The following is a 27,531-nucleotide window of genomic DNA, read 5'->3' as shown; positions in this document are numbered from 1 at the left end:
ATGGTGGACGGTTATCACAGTGCTAAATGTACTGTGCATAGAGCCCGATGTGTTTTATTATCAGCATCATTGTCTTCATACTGATACTAATAAATTTTGTCAGTGAAATGATTCAATTGTTTATTAAGATAGAGAAGCTGTTTTACCAGAGTGGGCACTTCTCTCCTAGTCTATACACATTGCATACATTTAGTTTAAGAAATTAATTATATAAAATAGGAGGCACTTTTTTACACAGAGAATTGTGAGGGTCTGGAACCAACTCCCCAGTAATGTTGTTGAAGCTGACACCCTGGGATCCTTCAAGAAGCTGCTTGATGAGATTCTGGGATCAATAAGCTACTAACAACCAAACGAGCAAGATGGGCTGAATGGGGCCTCCTCTCGTTTGTAAACTTTGTTATGTTCTTATGTTCTAAAAGGGTGCCAGGCTTCAGGCTGTCTTTGCTGTATTGGGGAACAACTACATAACTACATACAGGGCTAAAACTTAAGCTAACACACGACTACTTTCAAAACTTACAAAGACAAGATTGTCTTTAAAATGACTATTTGGTTAAACAAAGCTTTACAATTAAACACAATGTTGTTGCTTATGTCTGCCAGCAAGCCTTCTTCTTTACCGCTGATCTGTCTTTTAAACAGCTCAGTCAATTCCCTTAAGGAATAGCAGCTGGTAACTGACCAATCAGCAGTCCTCCTGGCTGATATTGTGCACATGGCAAGTAGCAGATCATTAAGTATCTAAATCAAGGGCCACAGCTGACACTTTCCTGGGTCCAGGTAACAGACACATTGCAAAACCAAAACTAGCAGCTTACACGACTCAGAAAATGATTTAAAGAGTGTTCTGTTCATTGCTAGCTAGTCCAGATGTTTATTCTCTCTGGTTATTCTTTTCCCAGTGACAGGTGGTACAATACAATACATATAGAGAAGGTCTGTGTTGGGGTAGCTTAATGCACTCCCTGTTGTGTGTTAATACTTACCTTTTGCATTAGAAAATACATTTCAAACAGGAAATCTCAAACCACACCAGTGCTGAACAAACAGGCTTCGCTTTCTCTAAATATAGAGATAGCAGTTCATTGGCTTTATAACTGAAATATATCTATTCAGTATACAAAGCCTGGGTGTATTTGTAATCAAACCATATGAGCTAGAAGCACAGCGGTGGGGGGTGGAGAGAACTAGCATAGAAGCCATAGCTCAATCCTATTATATTTGCGTTGCAGTTCGGCATTGTGACTCTATTTATAATGAGATGCAAATTCTGATATCTCCTGTATAATGACCAGTAATTTATGCTGTTCATAAACTTACGGTGAAATTAAGATAGTTGTTCACGAAAAAGAGTTGCTTAGTAAATTGCACGCAGAAATTCTAGGAAGGACGGAGGCTACAAATTTGCAGTATTTACGAACACGTAAGCAACATAGAGCCCAATAAGTATATTTTCTTGTTGTTTCCTGTTATTAGACAGATAACTACAAGATTAAAAGAAGATTATGGATGGATGGCATATTTTGTTTTTTTGAAAGTTTGTTTTATGATATGTTTTGATTTATAAATGCACTATTCTTTGTTTATTTGTTTATTTTCATTAATATATATATATATATATATATATATAAAATAATTGTGTATGCATCCATATTTATATAAATATATATGACTAATTATTTTATGTTTAAAACTGTTTTATGTTTGACCTTTGACCTGCCCAAATGGGACATGTGATATCTGGGCAGAGGACCACATCCATCAAGCAATATTTTACTTTCCAGCTAAAGAGTATTATATGAGAAATATAATACAAATAAATATGTGTTTTTATTTTTATACTGCCTAGTAGCATGTAGGAAACACAGTTAAAAGAAAAAGCACGCATTCCACATATGGGGTTTTGAATTTAGGATAATAAAAAGATACTGTAATATGTATATTTTACTTCATGTAAAAGAGCATTATTTTTATTCCTGTTCATACTCCTAAATACTCCACGAGTATCCTAGCCTTTCCTAAAAGTAAATGTGTGCAGCAGCTAGTATCAGAATTATTATTTAACTAGAAACAGAACATTGCTGTTTAACAAAAAACTAATGATTTATTTGAACTCACAGAACTGCAATGAGAAAGTGAAGTGTGACCTTGAGGACAATGAAAGGTGTAGAGCGGTACTGCAGGATGAAATGTAAACATGGACACTGAATGCACAGCTCACAAGGGCTTCTCATGACACTCTGATCTGAATGCACAGCTCACAAGGGCTTCTCATGACACTCTGATCTGAATGCACAGCTCACAAGGGCTTCTCATGACACTCTGATCTGAATGCACAGCTCACAAGGGCTTCTCATGACACTCTGATCTGAATGCACAGCTCACAAGGGCTTCTCATGACACTCATTCTAACCCCATCCCAATAATTTACAAACAACACACATTTTCCAGGTTCTCTGTCCACTTTATGTTGCAATCAACAATAAAACACGATTCAATTTAAAACCTCCATTTAGTAAAGTAAAAGCATTGATAAACAATACAAAATATAGCACAGGTCTGATGAAAAAGTTTATAATTCAGAAGTGTTAGGCTCCAGGGATCAGTTGTTTGGTTTCCCTGTCCTTACAAAAACTCCCCCTAGAAGAAGCATAGCACAATGTATTAAAGCATAGGTAAACATTGTAAAGACCAGTATGCTAAAGCATATTAAAAGAACATGGCAAATCAGGGTAAACTATATGGTATAACCATGGGAAATGCATGGTAAAACTGTAAAAATAATGGACTAACATACTGTGGAAAACCTTCATAAGGGAGGTGCATCAGTAGCACAATAGACCCGTTCATGTTACATATCAGCAAGGTCTTCATAATCCATCCAAAAGAAATGAGAAACATAAACATATAGAAATGTAGTTCATGTAAATACAGCTCTGACTCAGATTGTGAGGGGTCTGAATAGACAGAATCTGGACTACTTAATAAAAAGCACCCTCAGCATAGATATAATGGAAGAACTGCCTGCTGTATGTATTATCGAGGTACATACACAAATCTAATCAGTTATTTATACCATGCAAAATAACTGCATATTGCAGTAATACTGAAGCATTTGATAATAGCATCTTTAGAGTGACCCAAAACAATACATAAAATCATCTTCTTGCTGTACCAATAAATTGCATTTTATACTGTAACTACAAATTAAAGTTTACTTGATCAACTATATTGCTTTAAGCATAGGCTACATTGCCATTGTTGTGCTCAATCTGTTAGACTCAGCTGTTAACAGCAAAGCAAACTAGTCTTGTAAAGGTACTTGAAATGTATAAAAATCGCTCAGATGAACACTGGTGTGTACTGGAGAATTGGATGATAGTGAAAGAGTTTGAATTAGTTGACACACAGTCTCATCCCACAAGCACCTCTATTGCATTTCTATGTGTGTTCAAAGGTACCAGTATTTCAGGAAACAGTTCTTTCATATGAATGTGATAAAGCCCTGTTCCGGAATCAGCACTGAAGGATTCAGTGTCCTGATTGCCAGGCTTTCACAATTGATGACGTTTGCTTCATTTGACTTGCAATTTTTTTGAGCTTTTCCATTTTTTCTTTGTATTTCCTCTTCTCCTCAGGGAGCAGTTTTTCTCCTTTTGCAATTTTAGCCATTATTTCAGCCTGACTCTTCATCTCAGTTAAGTTTTGGATGCGGTCCTCAAAACCCGGTTTGCGTTCTTCTTTCTCGTTGTGAATGAGGAGGTCAATGTACTCCACTGTTGACAGAGTGTTTGGTTTTAAAGCGATTTCCTCCAGCCGTGCAAGGCAGTTGGATGACATTTCAATTAGCTGCATCAATTTGTCTTCAATTTTATGAAATTCATATTCAAGCTTTTCAAGTATTTCCTTGGTCGTCATAAACTCACCAGATGCTTTTACAAAGTTATCTTTTAGCTGTCCTATTGTTTTCTTGACCTTCACCGATTCATATTCCCATAGAGCCATCTCTGACGAATGGGCAGAGTAGTGACAGTTACCAGGACATATCACACAGTTCCCAGCATTGTCCATGACTGCACACGAGCTAATTTCTTCAGGGGTAGGAAGATAGCAAGCAGAGTGACATGAGAACAGACAGGTATTGCAATTGGTTGATACAATGTTGGTCTTTTTTCTTTTTGCTCTCAATTCGTCTATTTCTGTTTCAAAATCTTTATTTGCAGCGAGGCTTGCCTCGTGTTGTTCCAGACTAGACCTTATGCTTTTTATTTCATTCAGCTTGGACAAACCCATTCGAATCTGAGGCACCAGCTGTTTCAGGGCAGTTTCAAGGCGTTGGCGCTCTTCAAGCACTTTCTTTGTTAAAAGTAAGCTCTTTCCTTTCACTTTTTCTAAGGTCCTGAAGAATCTCTTCATATGTTTTGAACTGTCGAGCCAGACATCTTTTTTTTTCCGAAGGCTATTGTCCTCTTCATCACTCTCAGAATCAGATGTATCATTATCATCAGAAAGCTTCTTCAACACACAATTCTGTGTATATGTTGCAGAATTGTTAAAGGCAAAGTGGGTTGGCTGTCCCTTTTTATCTTTGTGGCATGGCAACTTTGCTGCCTTGATTGCTTCTAAAGCAGGGATATCATCGCAGTCTGCAAATGTGACAAGTATTAATATATTCTCTTCTATGTCTTTTCCGAAAATGGAGAGAATGGAATCAAAAACATATTGTTGCGGTTTTGTAAGGCGAGCCAATGAAGCCTGGACCACGAAGCACACCGCGTCAATATGATCAACTCCATCTGGGTCTGTAAAGAAATCTTTGACTTGCTGAGTGATCAGTTTATCTTGATCCATGCCTCTTGTGTCTCCAAACCCCGGTGTGTCAATAATGGTGAGAGAGAAAGGGACTTGAAAACCCTGTTGGTGACTGAGTTCATATGCAGTCACGGTAGAGGTTTGACTTTCGGCTTGGGTTCGGTTTGTATCTTCATGGATTAATTTGAATCTAAACTTGTTTTCCCATTGCACACCCAAGATGTAATTGATCATCCCATTGATAAGGGTGGTCTTTCCTGCTCCCGTTGCTCCCACAACCATGACTACTTTATTCGTCTCTTTTCCCACCCCCCTTCCGAATATAAACTTTTGATAATGTTCACTGTTTCCAAGGGGCTGTTCATGTAAGGATAGTCGATGAACTGAAGGCGGACCCTCTTTTATTGATGTAGAGAACTGTAGAAATCTTTCACTCTGTATTTTATCTTGAGGTACACTCTTTGATTTAGCTTCCTTTTCCATTGGCGTTACTATTACAACCTCAGCACTTGGTCTACTTCTACCTGCTTCTCCACAGACAGAAGACACCCTGAATCTGTAAGAATGAGTGGGCTTTAGTTTTTCCAGTGTGTACAGACACTTTGTTGTCTCGGTTTTCATTTCAGTCCATTTTGTAGTTTCATCAGTGCTGCTTTCCCCGTTATCTTCTCTATATTCAACTGTGTAGCAAAGAATACTCACACCCTCTCCTATGAAAGACGGCTTATCCCAAACAATTGTTATAGAATGTGGGTCAATGTAGTTCTTTGAGAGATTACCTGGAGGGCTTGTTGGAAGTGTCTTCCCTTCAGTTGTGTCACTACTTAAGCTCACACCTGGTTTACACACTGCCTGGTACCTGAACCGGTAGTGACTGTTTGGTTCTAAACCTGATACAGTGAATGATTCCGTTTTGACTTCTGTATCCAGTGTAATCCATTCACTATGTTTAACATTCTGGTACATAACCTGATACTTAATAATCTCACTGTAGCCATTTCGTAGAGTAGGAAACTTTAGCTCCACACTATCATGTGTTGTTCTACAGACAGCTGGTGTTTCAGGTTTAGATGGAAGCTCAAAGTTACTGGTCACCAAAACTCCTCTTTCATAGAGATAAACTGAAGAACCAACATTCAGGTCATCTTGTATGGAGGCTACAATGAACTTGGTGTTTTCTTTACTTTTGTTTGCTTCCTCAAAATCCAAAAATATTCGTACACGCTCCCTTGTCTGCCTTGATATTTCAACAGATCTGAACCATTTCGCAGGTTCTTCCTTTGAATCAATAGCATCTGGTGTTTTCATTTCACTGATCCCAGAAGCTTGGGATGCCAAGTAGCTTTTTAAGCTTTTTAGGTAAGTTTCTTTTTGCTTTAATGAAGTAAATGTGAAGCACACTACAAACTCATTGTTGGAATCCAGGACTGTTTGGTCCAGCTCACTGCTTGATGACACGACTGTTGCATTTTTCATAATGCTGAGATAAGACCTCATCACATTCATTTCTCTTTCCTTGTCTTCCAGCCATTCTGTTAACATTGTGTTTTGGAATGGTGACTGTTCCTTTCCACTCAGTATGTCTACCAGTACACCTTCCTCTTCCCCGCCACCTCGTATGGAGGGTAGCGCTCGTGCTAAAGATTTCTGGAACACCAGTTTGTACTCTGAACACATGTCTTTGAATTTTCTCATTTTTTTCATTATCTCAGGAAACTGGATGGCAACCGAGTCGTTCATCATGTCATTGCATTGCATCTCATGCTCATTGAATTCTTCTAGGACTTGCTGTGAACGACGCACTAACCCTATGCTGATTTGCTGCACCAGTTGAGCCGCTTGGGAGTCCAGTTTATTTAATGGGTAAAGCCAGACTCTCATAGGCACAGCGTTTTCTCCATTTTCCCCAAGCAACTGTGGGAGGGTGGCAAATGTTTTAATTGCATCCTCAAAACTGACAGGATTGTTTTCAAGAGCAAAATCACCGTAGAATTTACAGCTAAACCCTTCAGTGCTTTTCCTGTCTGTGTCTGTCATTTTTAGGGATCCTTCTCCTTCAATTGACATGAAGGGTATTTTGTTTATGGAAACCTTCAGGCTGCCCTGAATATCTTGCTCATTCTCTTCAGAAGAAACCTGCTTGTCAAACACAAAAAAAGCCTGGGCGCCATATAGAACAGCTGTAACAACGTGAGTTGCTGTGCCTTCTTTAAATACATTGGGATAAGTTACATTGCTGTACCCTAAGTGATTCATGGTGAGCTGCTCAAAGCGAGTGGTTGTAAGATACTGCAGGGAAACCCGGGATTGCCTTTTAGAAGTCTTCTTGTCAGTTAAATATTTTGCAGATCCTTTAACTGTGATCAAACCACTGAAAAAGCTTGCTGCCAGTGATGCTTCAACATTCAAAGCAGATGTTTTGTCCTCTAAAGAGTCTGATGCAATAATCTGGAAATCTGTATAAGGTTTTGGACGAACATCAATGTCTTTTTGCAGCTCCTCCAAGTTCCACAAAGTAACACCTGCATAGAAATAAAGAAACACTTAAATATTAATGAACTCACTTAACAAACACTTGAATATTAATGATTATTATTATTTGTTTATTTAGCAGACGCCTTTATCCAAGGCGACTTACAGACACTAGGGTGTGTGAACTATGCATCAGCTGCAGAGTCACTTACAACTACACCTCACCCGAAAGACGGAGCACAAGGAAGTTAAGTGACTTGCTCAGGTTCACACAATGAGTCAGTGGCTAAGGTGGGATTTGAACCAGTAACCTCCTGGTTACAAGCCCTTTTCTTTAACCACTGGACCACACAGCCTCCTATAATGATCCCACTTATTAAACATCCTTCTTTTCCATATAATAATAGAGCCCATATTTCACTGTGCAGAGCATTTTCAGAAGTATAAATTACATTTTTAAACTCCGTCCAAAACATTTGTTGGCTTGATCTATAATCCCCTGGTTTAAGACATAACTGAATTTTTATAGCATATTGCAAACCAAGTTATGATCTTCCAATGTGAAGGACACTAGAGACTTGTGGTGAACCTACATACAAAAAACAATTCTCAATACATTTATCTAATAACTTTTAGAGGTAGGTGAAGAAAATATAAATGAGAATTAGATCATTAACTAAAATACATGTTGGCAATGTTTTATCTTTGTGTAATGTCTGGCTGCAGTTTGAAGTGCAGACTGCTGTGGGATCATTTGAAGATATATGACTTGTTATCATTGTGCAGTATCATGGCTTTAATTGCATTCATTTATCAACCTATCATGAATGTAGCTTATATCATGTTATATTGATTACTGTCACATTTGCATAGCAACCTGACAAATGCTGGAAAAGTCAATTATCATAAAAACTGTAGTATTCACAAACATCTAATATGATGTTAATAGTTTCCTACCAACAATTCCTACCACACACGCCTTCAGGATAATTACTTCCATGCCTCACACACATAAATATAAATAATATATGAGTATTGTAACACAGCAGGGAGGGGGTTAATCCTCCCTACAGGAAAAAAAACATGTGCAAATGCACATTTGTTTTAATTTAATTGTTTTGTGTTATTGTTTAATTAAATTTTTTAATTGTTCTATTGTTTAATTATCCCCTGCACCTGGATATTAGGAGAAGCAGTCAGTCTGCTTAGGGCTGCTGAGGAAAAGGAGGCAGAAGGGGTGCGCTGGTTCCAAGCAGTTGTGAAAAGGCCAGTAAAAGTAAGTTTACAGAACAGAGTGTTTTGTTGTTGGGCAGGTAAATGGCTTAGCCGTCCTGCGGATTAGTTAGTGCTCAGTAGAGCTAGGTGGTTATTTTGTGTATTTTTATTTTGTTTGGTGAATTAAAAATAGCGCGTCAGCATGTGAAAACGCCATATCCAGTGTCTGGGTCAATTTTTAAAGCGGCAAAGCACCGTGAGCGATGCGAGTTCATTCATAGTATATATAAAACATGAAATATTTACAATTAAAAAATATATATGACTATTTAGTAGCAAAGTCTAGCTCCTCACCATTATATGTAAAAATAAGTTTCCCAGACGCTATGTTTTTCAAAATCTTTACTGCTGTTCTTAAATATAAATGAAAATAAATAACATAAATCGATAAAACTACTGTTGGTTTTATTTCGTTGTCCATGAAAGGTCACTGTACCTGGAATGAGGGAGTCGCTGCGGCAGTCGTACAGCATTCCTAATTGGAAAGGTCGACTGAGAGTCGCCAACTCAATGCTGCTGTCTGCGGTAGCCATCATCCTACACGGCTGACTGCTCGAAGATAAACTGCAATTGAGATTGATAGAAAAACAGTATTACATGTTTTGTTGTTTCTCTCATGTAACCACTTGATTAATTATGGCACAATAAAACACAAACTTGAGTGATGCACATGGGTAAATGCAGCTGCCAGTTACACTCTGTCGTGTAGCAGATGAGCCCATATTTCAGATGACTTGAGCACTTTGATTAAAGCATGAAACTGAGCAGAAATGAAGTTCAGACTGCTTGAAGATAAACTGCAATTCAGATTGATTGAGAAAGTGTAAAACAAGAAAAGCAAAACTTTTATTATTGTTTGTAAAGCTTCACATTCACATTTTCTTAATATTTAATATATTACCTGTTTTACAATAACTCATGCATCACCAGTTTAAACAGAAGCAAATACAGGATGTTTCCACAGTTTAGTTGTTTAAAGGGGTTATTATAGCTAATGACCTAACTTACTAGCTTTCTTGAAATACGTTCAGTTGTACCTCAGACACTGTCCATTTACCCTAGACCAGGGGTTCTCAAACAAATCTCTTCACACAGAGAAAACATTGAGTGTTTAGTACACAATTAAACTAATTAAGTGTTATTGGCATTGTCACACGGCTGGCTGAGTGGTGCCGTCAGATCCACAAAATGAATACACAGACAGGTGAGGTGAAATGATGAAGACGCTTGCTTGCGCCGGTTTATTATAAATAAAAAGGTTTGAACAAAACACAGGACACGGCACTTGAGGCCAAATAAAACAGACGAACAGACACTAACAAACACGGTGAGTACAAACAACTATCAATTTACTTTACTTTACTCCTCTCCACACCTGTTCTCCACTCACCAAACACACAACCCCGAGTGAGTAAAACGTTTATCTATATATACTGTTGTGCCGGGATTCAATTACTAAATAATTATTCACTTGAATCCCAGCACGTGAATTAATTATGTGCAACCTTGTGCTCACATATTATATACTTTAAATGCTCGTGAAGTGATGTGCAATCCCGTGCCTAAATACAACTATACATTTTAAATCACACGTGAAACACAGACCCGTTTATATCCCCTGTACCAATGCCTATACACCAACATTAACACAGCACACGTAACATAAAACACAGAAATGCACACAGGGGCACGGCACATTGCCACAGGCATATATTTATTTTAATGTTTAATTGTAATAAGATAATATTTGAAAAAAGTATGTTGCCATGGGGAATTGAGCCCTTGTAAGGGGGCTGTCGGAGCCCTACTACCAAAAGATAAAAAACATACATACCTAATGTATTAATGGACTTATTTCATTACTACTATTACAGTCAACGGCAGGTAATAAATGTAGTCCAGACTACACCATCTCTTTAGTTTTTATATAGAGGTGAGAGATCCCCTAGAATGTTTTAATTAATCCCCCCCCCCCTTCACTATAAATGCAATCCAGAATAAAGTTGTTCGACACACAAAGGCTATTTTATTTGGAAGAGCAGATGTACTCTCGCCACATACGCAGCAAGGAATTTACCAAACACAAAGGTTTGTTTAAAATGGAACAGTTCATTGTTGTCACGGTACCATCCAATTAAAAAAACAGCCAATGTTTCTCAGCAATTATACACAGAAAGGATGATATATGAACAGGTCATGATTAGCAGCCTTGAATAATACTTCAACAGGTATCATCAATTAACAGTATTCCAATAGATATCAATAATCATTCAATCACATCAAACATTTCAATATATCTATATCAATAAACATTAATAACACCATAATATTTCAATAAGGAAGCAACAATCACTAGCAATAAATAATAGCAGTTTCTTGTGAATTAGTACATTTAAAAAGCACCAATCACTACCCACCCCAATGGCTAGGGTCCTGATATCCTGAGGGGACACAAAAGCACTTATAGCCAGGATGGCCCGGGCAGCCAAGCACAGCACCACCAGTTCCTCCTGACCTGAATGGCGCCATTTCATTGACTAAGCTTTTTGCCTACCTGACCAGCCAATCACCACCAAACCCTTTATTGTACAGAGGATGGTACATTGAAAAGCTCCTGCTCCACTACAGGTAGCAGCACTCAGTACACACCTCAGGACGCCAAGAATACAATTTAGCTCAAATAACCTCCCTCCTGAATCAATTAAACAGTCCTCAACCAGGCTAGGACCGTGATCATCTTGTTAATTTACATACAACATTAATTTAAAAACCACAAACCTAAGACTGTTAACATAAAATACAAAAAAGACTACCCATAAAACATAGATCACTCTCAAAACTAGTATGTTTAGTTCCTTTTCATTCTTATTATAGTTTTCAAATCGATTGTATAATTAATTTAAGTACCTCCAGTTTCGTTTTTAACATTCTAGATTCCTGTATATTATTCATTAGGTAACGTGCGAACCTCAGTTTTCTCCGTACAAAGAAGAATAATCATACTCACTGTAAACATATCATTTATGTATCATTTCAATTGCAAACCATTTTCTGAACACAAGACCTTTATAGCTCATAATGTATAAGAGTTACATACAATATCCCTTTGCTCACGTAACAAGGTCAAGTAATAGAATACTGAATCTGCTTTCTCACCATCGGCAACACGTGGTCTGCAAGCTGTTAGATTTACAAAACCAAACCAGAATTAAAAAGACAAAAGACCGAAGGTAGCTCATATCTCATACAAACCACACAACAACAGACAAACAAACAAACAAACAAATGCCATCGAACACAAGGCACAGGAGTGCTTTTCTTTCTGCCCTCTCCATTCTCTCTGCTTCCAACCTGGTTTGTTGGTTTTTGTGCCAAAACTATCCAGCCATTCATTCATCGATTCATGAATTGGTCAATTTGTCCAGCAATTTGTCCATATATTCGTCAATTCATACAGTAATTCATAAATATATTTATTAATTCATCTAATAATTAATTCATTCATTTATCAATTCATTAATACGAATGGCTGTACGGACCTACAAATTTCCAATCAACCAGACGAACTTCCATGCAAACTTCTCAACAAACAGACAAACTTCCAACTGTCAATCTCGCACTGTGCCGAAAACACTGCAACCTTTCTAGCCAATGGCAGCACACACTGTTATTTTAACCCATAAAAATCCAGCATCACTCAAAGCTGCTTCAGCCAGTAATATTGGAGTTTATTAGAAGGGTGTTTCAAAAGATATTTTATTTAACAAGATACTTGACTCCACTTGCCAATCTATTGCAAACTTTTGTCAATTAGTCAATGTTTAATCGCTAACACCAGACTATTGTGCTGTAACAGAGCGTTCATTGCACATATGACCAATTTACATATTAAATATGTACATTTAAATAAGCCCTGTTGTTTAAATGTCATATAAACAGTTGGGCAGTTACTGCAGTCTTTGGGATAAAAAAAAATACATATTAAAAAAAAAAAAAAACTAAAAGCCTCGTCTTTAACTCATTTTATTTCCTGTGTGTGTTCATGCCTTCAAATCGATATTTATTTTTTTCAAGGACCCGATTAAAGTTTATTGTAACTTAAGTACTATTGGTTCATTTCAAAATACAGGATGTATGGCCAATCAGGAACCAAAGTATTGCCATAGGTTCTAATTTGACAAGCCTGGTGTGAGACTAAGAGTTTTTAGCTTTCAATCCAATGAACAAATATGGATTGTTGGCTCAACACTAGTACATTACTAGCAAAGGGCGATCAAGACGAAATACCGTCAGAGATTAAAAACACCAAAAATGTCTTGCGACTGAAACTCTCTCCAATTTCTCTGCCATTATCAGTGATTTGTGTGGTAACGAAAGGGACATCCATCACACTGACACAGGTAAGCGTTTTATTATTATTATTATTATTATTATTATTAATTAGCATCACTACTGTAGGTTTTAGTCACCAAGAATTTAAAAATGCCAATAATATGTTATCGTAATGAGGTCAGCTGTAGATATGGGTGGATAGTGAACTTTTCTTTGCCTTCTTTTCTGTAATTTTATTATCAATAAAAATACATGATTGCCATTTGCTATCATGGAATAGTCCTAAGTCATTTCTGAGTGATTGAGGCTAGCACAGAGACTTTGTTGATTTTAATTAATTAGTAATTACAATAAAATGATGTTGATGTTTCTAACAACTAGAAACCTGTTTGAGGGACTATTTTTATCCAACCGTAAATATAACATAGATTACTAATTATCCATCACACACACCAAGGCTTGTGCATTTTGTTGTATCATGTTATTGTACATACCTTTTTTCTGTTTTCATTTTATTATGACTCTATCTCAGATGGGGGTATGCGGTAGACTACATTTTTTGGAAAGGGGTACGTAGCTTAAAAAGATTGAAAATCCCTGTTCTAATGTGATCACTGTGACACATTTCCCAGTATGTTCCCCAAAAGTGACAGTGAGTATTGTAGAGACACCTTGGTTGTATCTACAGCTTTACAGTTTTATTTTTTGTTCTTCAGAAACAAAAGGTCAGTAAACCTACTTGACTTTTCTGGGGATGCAACATTGAAAATGGATAACTGCAAAGCATACGACATGGTTTATTTAGATTTTCAGAAAGCTTTTGACAAAGTCCCGCATAAAAGATTAATTCTCAAACTGAATGCAGTAGGGATTCAAGGAAATGCATGCACATGGATTAGGGAGTGGTTAACAGGTAGAAAACAGAAAGTACTGATTAGTGACGAAATGGAGTGAGGTAACCAGTGGAGTACCACAGGGATCAGTATTAGGTCCTCTGCTATTCCTAATCTACATTAATGATTTAGATTCTGGTATAGTAAGCAAACTTGTTAAATTTGCAGACGACACAAAAATAGGAGGAGTGGCAAACACTGTTGAAGCAGCAAAGGTCATTCAAAATGATCTAGAGGGCATTCAGAATTGGGCAGACACATGGCAAATGAAATTTAATAGAGAAAAGTGTAAAGTATTGCATGCGGGCAATAAAAATGTGCATTATAAATATCATATGGGAGATACTGAAATTGAAGAAGGGAACTATGAAAAAGACCTAGGAGTTTATGTTGACTCCGAAATGTCTTCATCTAGACAATGTGGGGAAGCTATAAAAAATGCCAACAAGATGCTTGGATATATTGTAAGAAGTGTTGAATTCAACACTCTACAACTCTACAATGCATTAGTAAGACCTCACTTAGAATATTGTGTTCAGTTCTGGTCACCTCATTACAAAAAGGATATTGCTGCTCTAGAAAGAGTGCAAAGAAGAGCAACCAGAATTATCCCAGGTTTAAAAGGCATGTCATATGCAGACAGGCTAAAAGAATTGAATCTATTCAATCTTGAACAAAGAAGACTACGCGGCGATCTGATTCAAACATTCAAAATCCTAAAAGGTATAGACAATGTCAACCCAGGGGACTTCTTTGACCTGAAAAAAGAAACAAGGACCAGGGGTCACAAATGGAGATTAGATAAAGGGGTATTCAGAACAGAAAATAGGAGGCACTTTTTTACACAGAGAATTGTGAGGGTCTGGAACCAACTCCCCAGTAATGTTGTCGAAGCTGACACCTTGGGATCCTTCAAGAAGCTGCTTGATGAGATTCTGCGATCAATAAGCTACTAACAACCAAACGAGCAAGATGGGCTGAATGGCCTCCTCTCGTTTGTAAACTTTCTTATGTTCTTATGTTCTAAACTCTGTTGGCATATTTAAAACAAACAAAAATAAGAAATAGTGGTTGGTTCTGAATCAACCATATTGACCCCCTCACTGAAGAAAATGTCCCCCTAAATTTTTAAGAGGGGACCACATTGACCCTCAGTTTGTAAGTCCTGGAGCAAACACTGCATTAACCCATATATCAGTTTTCGACAGGATGAAAAAATTCCTTTGTGATGTATAATCAGCTGTGGTTTGTTTTAATTAAAAAAAAAACACTTCTTTGGCCCTGTCCACATTATGCCTTTACACCATATTAGTTGCCTTTAAAATGGCTTAAAAGTGCTAAATACGGTTTGCATCCACACTATGCAGCATTTAATACAGGACTCGACAACCGGACTTGAGACCACCTCAGGAAGTAGTCCTGAGTCCGGTTCTAATTAGATCCCATAAGGTAGTGCGGTTTATCCGAAGTGTGGACGCTGTAATACCAAACTACATTTTTTGTGTATCCTCCAATATGCTTTGTGTTATGTTTGGTGAAATACAACAGGTGCCTGAACAGGTGCCTGAAGGACTTGCTATCACTGTACACTCTGCACTAGGTATTCATTTTTATGCTTAAAAAAACTAGTCAGGACATCCATGTTAAACTAGTGGGGAAAATAACAAAATCACAATGTTAAATTAGTTGACTGCAAAAATGAAATGCGAGTTATGATCAGGGATGAACAATTCACATAATTTGTCAGCTCTGTTTGAAATAAAATTAAGAAAACCAGAATTAAGCTCAGGCAAGATAGGAATGTAAAAACAAAGACTGTTTTGTAATTAACAGCTTTTTTGTGACCTGATTAAAAATAAAACCAGAAAACTTCAAGCCCTACTTGTGTGCGTGTGTGTCTGTGTGTTTGCATTTCCTTTTTTTCCAAAATACTTGTTTTATTTCTTTTTAACAATATGGACCTCTAATATGGGGCATAACACAATATTTTAAAATATAATACAGTGCATGATGGGATACTATCGTATTCATTTTCACTGTTCACTGTGCTGCTAGGAACTGTAACCAGACTTTTCTAATAGTGTGTGGACTTATTATGCCCCACTAAACATGAAACGGTACTTCAGTGTGGACGCTTTGAGCTGGATTAATTACATTGGTTTCGAGTATTGTTCTCCAGATTGTTTATGTAGTGTGGACAGGGTCTTTGATGTGTTCTTTGATAAGAAAGTTATCACAGCTAAGGATACACTATGGGCCCTATTTAGCAATGTTCGCAAACCCCTAAGGCAATTGCAAAACACTTTTGTGGGCATTTAGTGCACCAAAATCAAGCACATGTGTGGGCAAACAGACTTTGTCCACCTATGTGATTTAGCTACCATGTTTTAGTGCCCGCCCGGCAAGTCAGCATTAGTTGGCAAATTTAGGGGAGTGTCCTCATTTACAAACCATCAGCAGTGTTAGCGTTTGTGTTTCAATTCACATGGGAAAAGCAGGTCTAAACTGTGAGCAAATTACATGGTAGACTATAAATACTGCTGAAACTACCAGGGAAGCAGGTAAAGAAAAGAGAAAGAAATAAAAGAAATGTGGAGGCATTTTTAACATTGTGATCGGAGAGAGAGATAGACCTGCTATTATACGTTATATGGGGCTCAAATCGGCGGAAGAATGGACGTTAAACCAGCCAAGCATTGTCTCCTCGAATGACATTGAAATGCTAAAACTAAATCCTGTATTTTGGACTTTGGTGATACTGCAAAGTGACTGTCACAGCCTTGTTTACCTGTGTATCTGAAATGCAACTAAATCCTGTATCTATCTTACGCTGTCCATACAAAGGTACCACCAAATGTTCCTGTCAGGACACTGCAGTCTGATTAGTTATCATATTATTGTTAATAAAACAATGAATAGTCCTCGCCCAACAGCAAAACCGTAAACCTAAGGTCAGTATCCTATAATGCAGCCATTACACATCTAATGTAGTTCATGTTTGGCAGTGAATAAGCGTTTTTGTTACTTTAAAAAAAAAAAGTGCCCGGAGGTGCTGACTTGCTCAGCTGTCCTGACAGGAACATTTGGTGGTATCTTTGTAGGCACTGCCTATAGCACAGTGTTGATTTTGATATCCCAGCTGCCCCTACTTGCGCAGTAGGAAAACGAGAAATATGTTAGTTAGACCTGCTTTGCGCGTTTGCGGGAAAAAATTGATCCGTGGGACACATAACAGACATCTGACTAAAATACAAAATAAAATAACTCCCTCTCTATAATGCACATATAGCAAAGCAAAAATGTAACTTTCCATGAATTAACCATAAAGCACCACGTAATCAATGCTATATCACTCATGGATCATTTTAATTAAGAGTTTTTTTTAACTATAAATAGCCTGGCTAAACGGTCCGATTTGGTTTTTTGATAACGTCCCAAATTCTAGGCCGTTCTGCTGTTCCAAATTCAGCCTAGTTTTTGGGATCTTTTGTTCTTACAGATGACAGCCCAGTTTCTAGGTCATGCTCGGTTTACCATGAACATGTGTACACCAGAACTGGATCGTGAATTCATTTAAAAGTAACCCTTGGTACATGAATCAAAGTTAATGTATTTTTTGACTCTCCCCAGAATTTTTTCAAAGAAGACACAGAAATCAAATGTAAATGTTTTTAAAAAGCTTATTTCTTTATTACAATGAAGAAATGACATTGCATTGAAATAGATACATCAAAATGCAGGTGTTTTCCTTTATTAAAGGTTAATATTAAAACACATTTGATTATGTAATGTCCATCAATATATAGTCATACGTAGGGGTTTATCAGACCTCAACATGAATAGAATGGCAGGGGTGTAATTCTGCCGGTACTCACCGGTACTCTGTACCGGGACTTATTTTGATGCTGGTACTGGGTACAGGGACTTATTTAATCTGCTTTTCATCCAACGCCGATGCATTCCATTCACTCACACAGTCCACTATTGCAATGATTCTCAAATGTGCTTTCATTCAACACAGTTCATTCTGCTTGCATTCTGTTTCCTCATACTGCTTCTGTTTCTGTTAGCTGCTATTGGCCACTATTAATACAATTATAATCTCTGCATGTTGATTGGCCGAGCTTCCATTCTCATCAGATTTCATTTTGGCATGAGTCACAAATCTCCGCCCATTTCGCTTTGTGTCAGTGCTCATTGGCTGATCAACGAGAAAAGACTTTAGCAGTGCAACGTGAAAACAGCGGTATGGAGCAATTATCATTATTATGAAGTAATAATTCTTTTCTTTAATGTGGAGAGAAACTATCTGAAATATTCGAAATTAACATTGCTGCACATGAATTTGAAGGCAAAAATCCACGTCGGTGTTCACTATAAATTACATAGCTGATAAATATTAGAAATAATTATCATAACACGTTTGGCCTTGCATTGATTTACTACATTGCCAGAATTTGCGCGGAATTTTCTAAAACGGCAAGTGATGTGTGGGACATTAGGGATTAACAATAACATAAAAAAACAGGATCAAAGTGCAGCTTCAGATTTGGTAAGCGAGTCAGAATCGGGATACAGATGGAGGTGTGCTTCATGCTTTCCAAACACTTGCCCAACTTGCAAGGTACATCTTAAGCATAGTGATCAACATTTTGTTGTGATCCTAGTATTTTCTGTTATGAGGACTGTAATAAACAAAAAACAGAATGGTGAGGTGTTTTTTTCTTTGTACAATGCTCACTTTTGTAAAGCATTTTGAAGAGTTTATTTAAGTTAAATGTGAGTTCCCTTTCAAGTCGAAAATAACCATCAAGGTATTATAGCAAAGCTGCCGATAGGCCTCTGCGCGAGCTGCCACGTAAGCCCGCCCCCCTGGGAGCTTACTATACTCAGCGCGCAGAGACTCATTTCCTCATTTGTCTTCAGCATCGGTAGCGGTAGGTAATAGAGCTCTTAACTGATTGTAATCACTAAGCTTAGGCTTGAGAAGCTGGTTATTGCCCCTTCTCCGAGTTTATTTCAGTTATACTCTTCGGAGTAATTATTATTATTTGTATTAAGGATTATATAATTTGTATTTTACACTTATATATTTCCTTCACGCTTTGCTTTGGCATCGCATTTTGTTTACTTTCGTGGTCTTCGTCTTTCCTGTGTTAATTGTTAATAATTATTTTATAATTATTATTATTTGTGTTTTGGGGTTTTTTGTAAATAAAAATTGTATATATTATGTATATATTTTTTGTGAAGGATGCGCGTTGCGTTGGTTTTGGCCACGCGTGTATCTGCAGCCCCAGTCTTACCTTGGCTAGACCACGTGTGGAGCCTGCACGGCAGTCTCCCACATACTACCTCTGCGGTGTGTTCCACCAACCGCATGGTCGCTGTACTGTGCTCAGTCACATAATCACTACATAGTGTTTGCTGCGTCCCAAAAAAAAAAAAAAAAAAAAACTTTTTCCCTTTTCACTATTGAGGAAGATGACCACCAAGCACATATTCCCTTAAGCACCTCAGGTAAGTATTGCACAGCATCAGACACCGTACCAGCACTAGCTTCTCCGGTCTGCGGGTCAGCTGACGCTTAGGCGTCTCGTGCTAGCGTCTCTACGCTTGGTACTCGCGCTCCGGCTCTTACGCTCCAGCATTTTTGGTGTCAGCACCTTGGCGCGTGGTGCTTGGCGCTTCAGCACTTGGGACTTGGCGCTTCAGCGCTCGAGGCTCGATGCTCGGTGCTCGACGCTAGGTGCTTGGCGCTCGACGCATCGGTGCTCGACGTTTCAGCGCTCGATGCTTTGGTGCTCGAAGCTCGACGCTCGACGCGTCGGCGCTCGACGCACGCACCTTCGGTGCTCGGCGCTCAGTGTACGCACCTTCGGTGCGCTTGGTGCACACACCCTCGGTGTTCGCACTAGGTGCACGCTCCCTCAACGTTCGGTGCTTGTTGCGCCAACGCTCGGTGCACGCGCCTCGACGCTCCAGCGCGCGATGTCTCAGCATGTCTGGGTTCCACCGTTGCATCACCAAGTTGCCAAGTTGCCGGCGAGTGACCCCCACGAGGACTGTGTGGCATGCCTGGGACCAGAGCACGCTGTGTCTGCCTTGGCGGACAGGTCGTTCTGCGCATTGTGCGCCAATTTTCAGCCACACACTCTTTCCCAGAGGGCGAGGAAGGCAGGTGGGGATCACTCCCCCTCCTCAGGGTCGTCTCACACCCTGTCTGCCCCATCAACCCCAGCATGCGCTGACACAGCTCCATGTTGACTGTTTCTCTCAACCTGAATAAGGAGAGACACCGCTCCATCGAGGCAACTCTTTGTGTCGACAAGGTCGCTTCCATGGACACTGAGTCCAGAAGCAGACCCAAGAATTTGGTCTGTTGGCTCGGCATGAGGCGGCTCTTTTCTGAATTGACCTTCAGACCTAGCCAGTGAAGATGGTCTGTAACCATCACTGTGTGCTGTGCCAACTGCTCCTTCGACTGCGCGCAGGCGAGCCAGTCATCCAGATAGTTCAGCAGTCGGACGCCTTGAGCACGCAAGGGAGCTAGAATGGCATCCATACATTTCGAAAAGGTTCGAGGAGCTAGTGACAGGCCGAATGGAAGGACACAAAACTTGTATACCCTGCTCTGAAATGCGAAACGCAGATACTTCCTGTGACCCGGGCAGATGGGAACGTGAAAGTACGCATCTGTCAGGTCCACGGTGGTGAACCAATCGCCGTGTCGGACTGACTGGATAATGTGCCTGTGCGTAAGCATCCTGAACGATAACACTCTCAGGTATTTGTTCAGTACTTGCAGATCTAAGATAGGACGGAGCCCGTCGTCCGTTTTTGGGCACCAGGAAGTATTTGGAGTAGAACCCTGGGTCGATCAGAGCCGGATCTACTTGTTGAATGGCACGCTTCTTGAGCAATGCCTGTATTTCCACATTCAGAGTTGAGGACTGAACCGAGTCCTTCACTGCAGTTACCACCTAGATGTCGTTGGTGGAGAACTGGAGCTGTGGGACAGTGTAGGGGTGGGTTAACAGCTGCCTGGGATTTTCAGGGCTGCGCTGGTTTGCGAGGGGCCTGGCCAGAGCCACGGGGGCGTGGCCTGCCACCTCCTCTAGGGTGCCACCCTCCGCGCTGCGGTCTTACAAACGCGGGTTGGCCGCGCGCTGATGCACCTGAAGGGAAGGTTTTATTGCCCCGTGGGTGCACCTGCTGTTGTGGTGGTGTCCTACGCCACTGGTGATCCTGTGGCCGCTTGGGCTGGAAAGGCTTATTCGGCCACATCCTAGCCATTTGCTTGAACGCCTTACGCGCCTTGGCGGAGAGTTGCAGCATCTCCTCCACCGCTGGGCCAAATGTGTGCCCCGGTGTGATTGGGGCATCCAGCAACCTTATCAGGCTCCTATACCATCGCCAGCGAGAGCCAGAGCTGCCTCCTTGCCCCCACAAGGGATGCGATGCTCCTGCCCTGAGCTCGCGCATTTAGCTGAGCCAGCTTCACCAGCAGCTGAGCGACTGTACCCAGCTCGGTCCTAAGGGCAAGGAATCGGCATTCAGGTAGGTTTCGAATGAACGCCGCCTGGTAGACCGTTAGGAGGCTGGCCATGTTTGACAGCCTGACTGCCTCTGTGGCCGCAGCATACCCCTTTTTGAGGTGCACCTCCGTGATCCTGCATTGTTTGTTCAGGCATGCAGGATCCTTGGTCAGCCCAGATAGCGTTGGCGTCTTCACCAACGCAGCGAACGCAGCGCCCACTGTTTCTCTCAACCTGAATAGGGAGAGACACCGCTTGCGAGTACTCCGCCTGTTAGGCTGTGGCTGTCCAGGAGTCCGTCCTCCCAACTGACATCTGGTCATAGATCCCCCAGCAGCGGACGCGCTTGGCATGGAGCTGTGTCAGCGCATGCTGGGGTTGATGGCTGCCGCCACGCAAGCCCTTCCTTTGGGATTACTACACCAGAGACCTCTGCAGGCCTGGTTCAATGCCTTCGCATTGCATCCGTGGAGAGACAAACACCGCAGGTTGAGGGTATCCCGAACCTGCTGGAATGCGCTGCGCTGGTGGAAAGTTCCGTCGAACATCCACCAGGGCGTACGTTTGGGTCCCATCTTCCGGAGGGAAGTTATAACGACCGACGCTTCCAACCAAGTTTGGGGAGCAGTCTGGAACAGGGCAGGGATCCGTGGAGTGTGGTCAGGACCCTGGAGGTCAGTCCACATCAATGCTCTGGAACTCAGAGCGGTGGACCTCGCCCTTTGGCATTTCTTGCCAGTGCTTCTAGGCAAGCACGTGTTAGTGCAGTCAGACAACACCACAGTTGTGGCGTATATCAACCACCAGGGCGGCTTGCGGTCCCCCGTTCTTCACCGGATGGTAACACGGATGTTGCTATGGGCACAACCGCGTTTAACCTCTCTGCGTGCAGTTCACCAAATGGGCAGAGTCAATTACGCAGCAGATCTGCTATCCTCAGGTGGTAGAGCGCATCTGGGAATGGTTCGGCACAGCGCAAGTAGATCTATTCGCCTCGTGAGAAAACATGCACTGCCCCCTATGGTTCTCAGTGAAGGACCTTGACAGCCCCCTAGGAGTCGATGCACTGGCTCACAAATGGCCACCAGGGCTCCTATATGCATTTCCACTGATTCCTATGCTCCCCGCCTTCTTAGAGAAGGTCAGGGTGGAGCAGGCGACAGTGATTCTGACTGCTCCTCGGTGGCCTCGGAGAATATGGTTCCCGAGTCTGGTGCAGTTGTTGCATGGTCGCCAAGGGGAGCTCCCTCTGCGAGCGGACCTGTTGTCCCAAGCCCAAGGAGGCTGTGGCACCCGAACCCCAAGCTCATGCAGCTATGGGCTTGGCCCCTGAGCGGGAGCGCCTGTCAGCCTTAGGGCTTTCAACGGCGGTGATTTTGACCATTCAGAGTGCCAGAGCTCCCTCTACTCGGTCGCGTACAAATGGCAGTTGTTTCAAAGTTGGTGTCTGGCTGAGGGGCATGACCCAATATCCTGCCCTATGGCAGTGATACTACAGTTTCTAAAGAAACTGTTGGATGACGGAAAATCTCCCTCTACACTTAAGGTGTATTTAGCCGCCATATTGGCTTGCCATGTACGCATTGACGGTTTATCACCAGGTTGCCATTTTCTCGCATCTCAGTTCCTAAAAGGCGCAAGATGCTTGCGGCCTCCAAGGATGACCAGTTTACCGTCATGGAGCCTTGACGTGGTGTTAGAAGCCCTTATCAAGGCACCGTTCAAGCCTCTCCACAGTGTGGATATGAAGCTCGTGTTTATAAAAGCTGTGTTTTTGCTATCAGTGGTATCAGCCAAACACGTGGGTGAGTTACATCATTATCAGTGCATTCATCATGTTCTCGTTTCGCAGGAGACGGTTCTAAGGTCTCCATGCGTCCAAATCCGGCCTTTTTTCCCAAGTTCATATTCCCGTTTCATATGAACCAACCAGTCTAGTTGATGGCGTTCCATCCTCCTCCTTTTTCTTCCACAGAGGAAGAACGGTTACACATGCTCTGCCCAGTTCGGGCATTGAGGTGTTATATTGACCGTACAATAACTGTGAGGCAAACAGAACAGTTGTTCATATTCCATGGTTCTAGGACTTTGGGTCAGCCGTTGTCTAAACAACGCCTTTCCCATTGGATAGTGGATGCTATTAAATTAGCTTATGAATCTGCAGGCCTTCCTCCACCAGGGCAGTTGAAGGCGCATTCCACTGGGGTTATGGTGACATCCTGAGCCCTCTTTAGAGGGGTGCCGGTGTCTGACATTTGCGCTGCAGCCAGTTGGGTTACACCACATACTTTTATGAGGTTCTATCGTTTAAATGTACTGGAATCCTCTGTTCTGTCATTTGGAGCATCCGTGTTACACTCTATGATGCCCTAGTTGGCAGTCATATTGAATATTGTTACAATATGGTGTTGATTTCACCTTAGGACACGTGTCATTGCGAGCGTAGACGCTGAGGCACGGCTCTGCATATGCGTAGATGTATTGCCTACGCAGTTGCGTTATGACTGTCCTAGTCTGTCCTACTGCCGAGAATCCTCCCTCGCGAAGGCTTGGGTACACTGTTCCCATACCTTGATGGTTATTTTCGACTTGAAAGGGAACGATAGGTTGCAGATGCAACCCCGGTTCCCTGAAAGAGAAAATAAGTATCAAGCCTCGAGGTCGCTCCGGAAGCCTTCACGACCTGAAGAGCAAAAGAGGAAGAGAGTCTCTGCGCGCTGTGTATAGCAAGCTCCTAGGGGACGGGTTTATGCGGCAGTTCGTGCAGAGGCCTGTTGGCAGCTTTGCTATACAGCTCAGCCAATCCCTACTGCCTGACAGCAATATCCCATACCTTGATGGTTATTTTCTCTTTCAGGGAACCGGGGTTGCATCCGCAACCTATCATTTTCACTTCCGTGCATAACCACAAAAAAAAGGCAGAAGTAAACCACAGTAATGATATTACTTTATGAAAATGTGTCTTTTGCCACTTTGTTTCTTGTGCAGAAACCACAATACCAGGGATAAAAAATTAAAAAGTCTACTTTTATACTGTTCTTCTGAAAAATATTTTTTTCTGGAATAGATCATGGTAATTAATCTACACAGAAACACAACAGAGAAGCACACATAACATATTATTCTAAGAGAAGTAATAAGTACAAAATAAATAAAAGAAACAGGGATATATGTTCTAATCCAAGGTTATTATTGTAGCATGGCCAGGTCCTGTTGTAGATATACAGAGATACTATGGAGATACTATGGAGATTAAAATGGCCAAGTACATCATTAGTAGTAGTAATACCTGTTACCGGTACATAATACATCTGAGGGGACTTTTAGCCCCTATTGTGCATTGTTTGACTTAGACATTTTTATAACATCATCCCTTTTTTAGGATATCTTGAAACAAAACTCCCTCTCTACCGCAGTTACTGCATAGTGTAATATTTCTTAATGCTTGTCATTTAAGGTTTAAATTAAGTGTTCTATTACAGTACATGACTGAGTGATACAAGCAAAGGTTACAAAGCACTCAGTATTTTCAGCTTCTTTGTTTATGGTGAATTGGTTATAATTGATCAGTTATTTTTAAGAGACCAGTGGCATTCAACAACTTAACACAAATACTATTGTATTGTACTGGTCAAATAGTCCTTCTCTATTCCTGATAGTTTAAACTGTAGGCTATACATAATGTTTAAACAGTTTGGACTATGCAAATACAATGGAAAAAAATAAACACATTGTAAAATACTAATGATTGCCTAGTGAGAGATTACAGACATTATTGTGCAGAGTACAAGTACTATGTACAAATGTGCCCCTCAACCTGTAGTCCTTCCAAATTGGAACATTTTACAGTGGCCACAAAAGGGTTAACTGCAAGAGTGATAGAATGACACAAGTTAATTGTATCACCTGTATGACCTACGTAATACCGTTTAGGATTTTGAATGCTTGAATCAGATCACCACGTAGTCTTCTTTGTTCAAAACTGAATAGATTCAATTCTTTTAGCCTGTCTGGATAAGACATTCCTTTTAAACACGGGATAAAATTGTCTCAATTTTTAAAATGTTTACAGCCGGCTGTATATATGAGTACATTAACTTTTTTTGTTGTTTTTTTTTTGTTTGTTTTTTTGTTGTTTTTTTTAGAAAAAAAAAACATTTTGCGCAAATACGCTATATATATATATATATATATATATATATATATATATATATATATATATATATATAATAATGACAATTTAAAAACCGCCAGTCATGCAAACAGTTAAAAACAAATCGTGATTAGCTATTACCTATGATGTTTCCTTTTCACTAATCACAAGCCACCTTCCCAGTCTCTCTCTTGCATCTGGCTACAGCTCAGCTTAATGCATTTGTAATACGTTTATGTAGTCTAATGAATTGTTTATCAGTAAACGTGCTGTTTAATTGTACAGTCAAGTCTCTAATAAGAACTCGGATCACACACAATTATTTTGTACATAATGTATCACGTGTTCGGTTACCTTGATATTGTAGGCTACTCGCTTATTTTAAGACCAACCTGATATTGGATTTTATTCAGAAACAGTACAGGAGGAGGTGGTGAGTTAAGTTATTAACGTTGTGCTCTCCTAAAAAGGCTCAAATTAATTGTCGTCTACTTTATTGTCTTTATTTTGTTATTTTCTTCTAAATACAGCAAATATAATGTAGGACTACGACACTGAATGTAGCACAGTTATTTTGCCAGATATTCAAAGATTGTGAAAATGTGAGCAACTTTTATGCAGCTCTGCTTCCATTTTGAATATCTTGCATATATTCGCAAGTCTGTGAAATTAATACATTTAAATTACTCTAAACAGGAAATTAAGTATACATAATATACTACCTGTAAATGATATTGCTGCTTAATACAAAACTTTAAAAAATGGTGGTCCTGCATATATATATATATATATATAATATATATATATATATATATATATATATATATATATATATATATATATATATATATATATATATATGTTAATAAGTATGTCATGTAATGATCTACGCAAAAAAAAAAAAAACATTGATAGCGATCATACATACATGCACGATCGGTTATTAAACACCATAACATTACAGATTTGGAAAATGTAGATGGCGTAAAGAATCATTTAATAGTACTTATTTATTTTAAAATAAGAAAAGGCAATCAACTTTAAATAATAATAATAAAAAAAACAACAGAAAATAATACTCACCATAGCACTGAAACCTGTGAAATTCAAAGTAGCATGTGTCTAGAGTAATAGCAGAGTATAGGAATCTTGTGATACACTTCCCTCTTCACCTTTTTAATAACACTAGTCTTCAATTTACTGCCAACAATGGGACAGTCTTATGTGATTTTGTATATTAAACTAATATTCCTTATTTTAAATTGATGTCTTGTCTAAATGATACACCAAAGGTTATTGACTACTGTGCCAATTACGCTGTGAATAAGAAGCGATTACAAGCGAATACGTCATCATGACAAGCCACTAATGTAAAATGACTAGACACCAACGTAGGAAATACATAGCTTGTGTCATTTTTTTTAGAAAAAAAAAAAAAAACATTTTGCGCAAATACGGTATATATATATATATATATATATATATATATATATATATATATATATTGTATTCAGTCGAATATCCTTTTCTTTTTCTTTTTTCTTATTGATCATTTTGGTACACAGCAGTTTTCCTTTTTCTCAAACTATATATATATATATATATATATATATATATATATATATATATATATATATATATATATAAGTATGTTAATAAGTATGTCATGTAATGATCTAAGCAAAAAAAGAAAAAAAAATAGCGACTGCGATCATACATACATGCGGTTATTAAACACCATAACATTACAGATTTGGAAAATGTAGATGTTGTAAAGAATCATTTAATAGTACTTATTTATTTTAAAATAAGAAAAGGCAATCAACTTGAAATAATAATAAAAAAAAACAACAGAAAATAATACTCACCATAGTACTGAAACCTGTGAAATTCAAAGCAGTTGACGGAAGTGTAGTTTTTGCTCACATTGAATAACCCCTTTTATACCTGAACTGCTAACTCTCTTGACTTCAGTAGTTGCTTATGTGGCATTACTCAACTGCAGAAGTTAAACAGAACTGAAACCGTTCTATTCCCTATTCAATAGCACGTG

General features: G+C 39.6%; 1 protein-coding gene across 2 annotated transcripts; it reads right to left on the bottom strand.

The window, feature by feature from the left end:
* Positions 1-2,446: 2,446 nt before the first annotated feature.
* LOC117969229 (uncharacterized) lies at positions 2,447-27,461 on the bottom strand. 2 transcript variants are annotated; one of them, XM_059016623.1, is made up of 3 exons: positions 27,347-27,461; positions 8,999-9,126; positions 2,447-7,337 (listed from the first exon to the last, which is right to left on the bottom strand). In XM_059016623.1, exons 2-3 carry the CDS (start codon positions 9,096-9,098, stop codon positions 3,535-3,537), a joined length of 3,903 nt encoding a protein of 1,300 aa, XP_058872606.1. In that variant the 5' UTR covers positions 9,099-9,126; positions 27,347-27,461; the 3' UTR covers positions 2,447-3,534. The 2 variants fall into 2 exon arrangements, with proteins under 2 accessions (XP_058872606.1, XP_058872605.1); XM_059016622.1 differs by lacking the exon at positions 27,347-27,461 and adding an exon at positions 26,562-26,752.
* Positions 27,462-27,531: the final 70 nt, after the last annotated feature.

Source organism: Acipenser ruthenus, chromosome 53 (assembly GCF_902713425.1).
Source record: "Acipenser ruthenus chromosome 53, fAciRut3.2 maternal haplotype, whole genome shotgun sequence".
In the NCBI taxonomy this organism is placed as follows: Eukaryota; Metazoa; Chordata; class Actinopteri; order Acipenseriformes; family Acipenseridae; genus Acipenser; species Acipenser ruthenus.
This window is presented reverse-complemented; position numbering and strand designations above follow the sequence as displayed.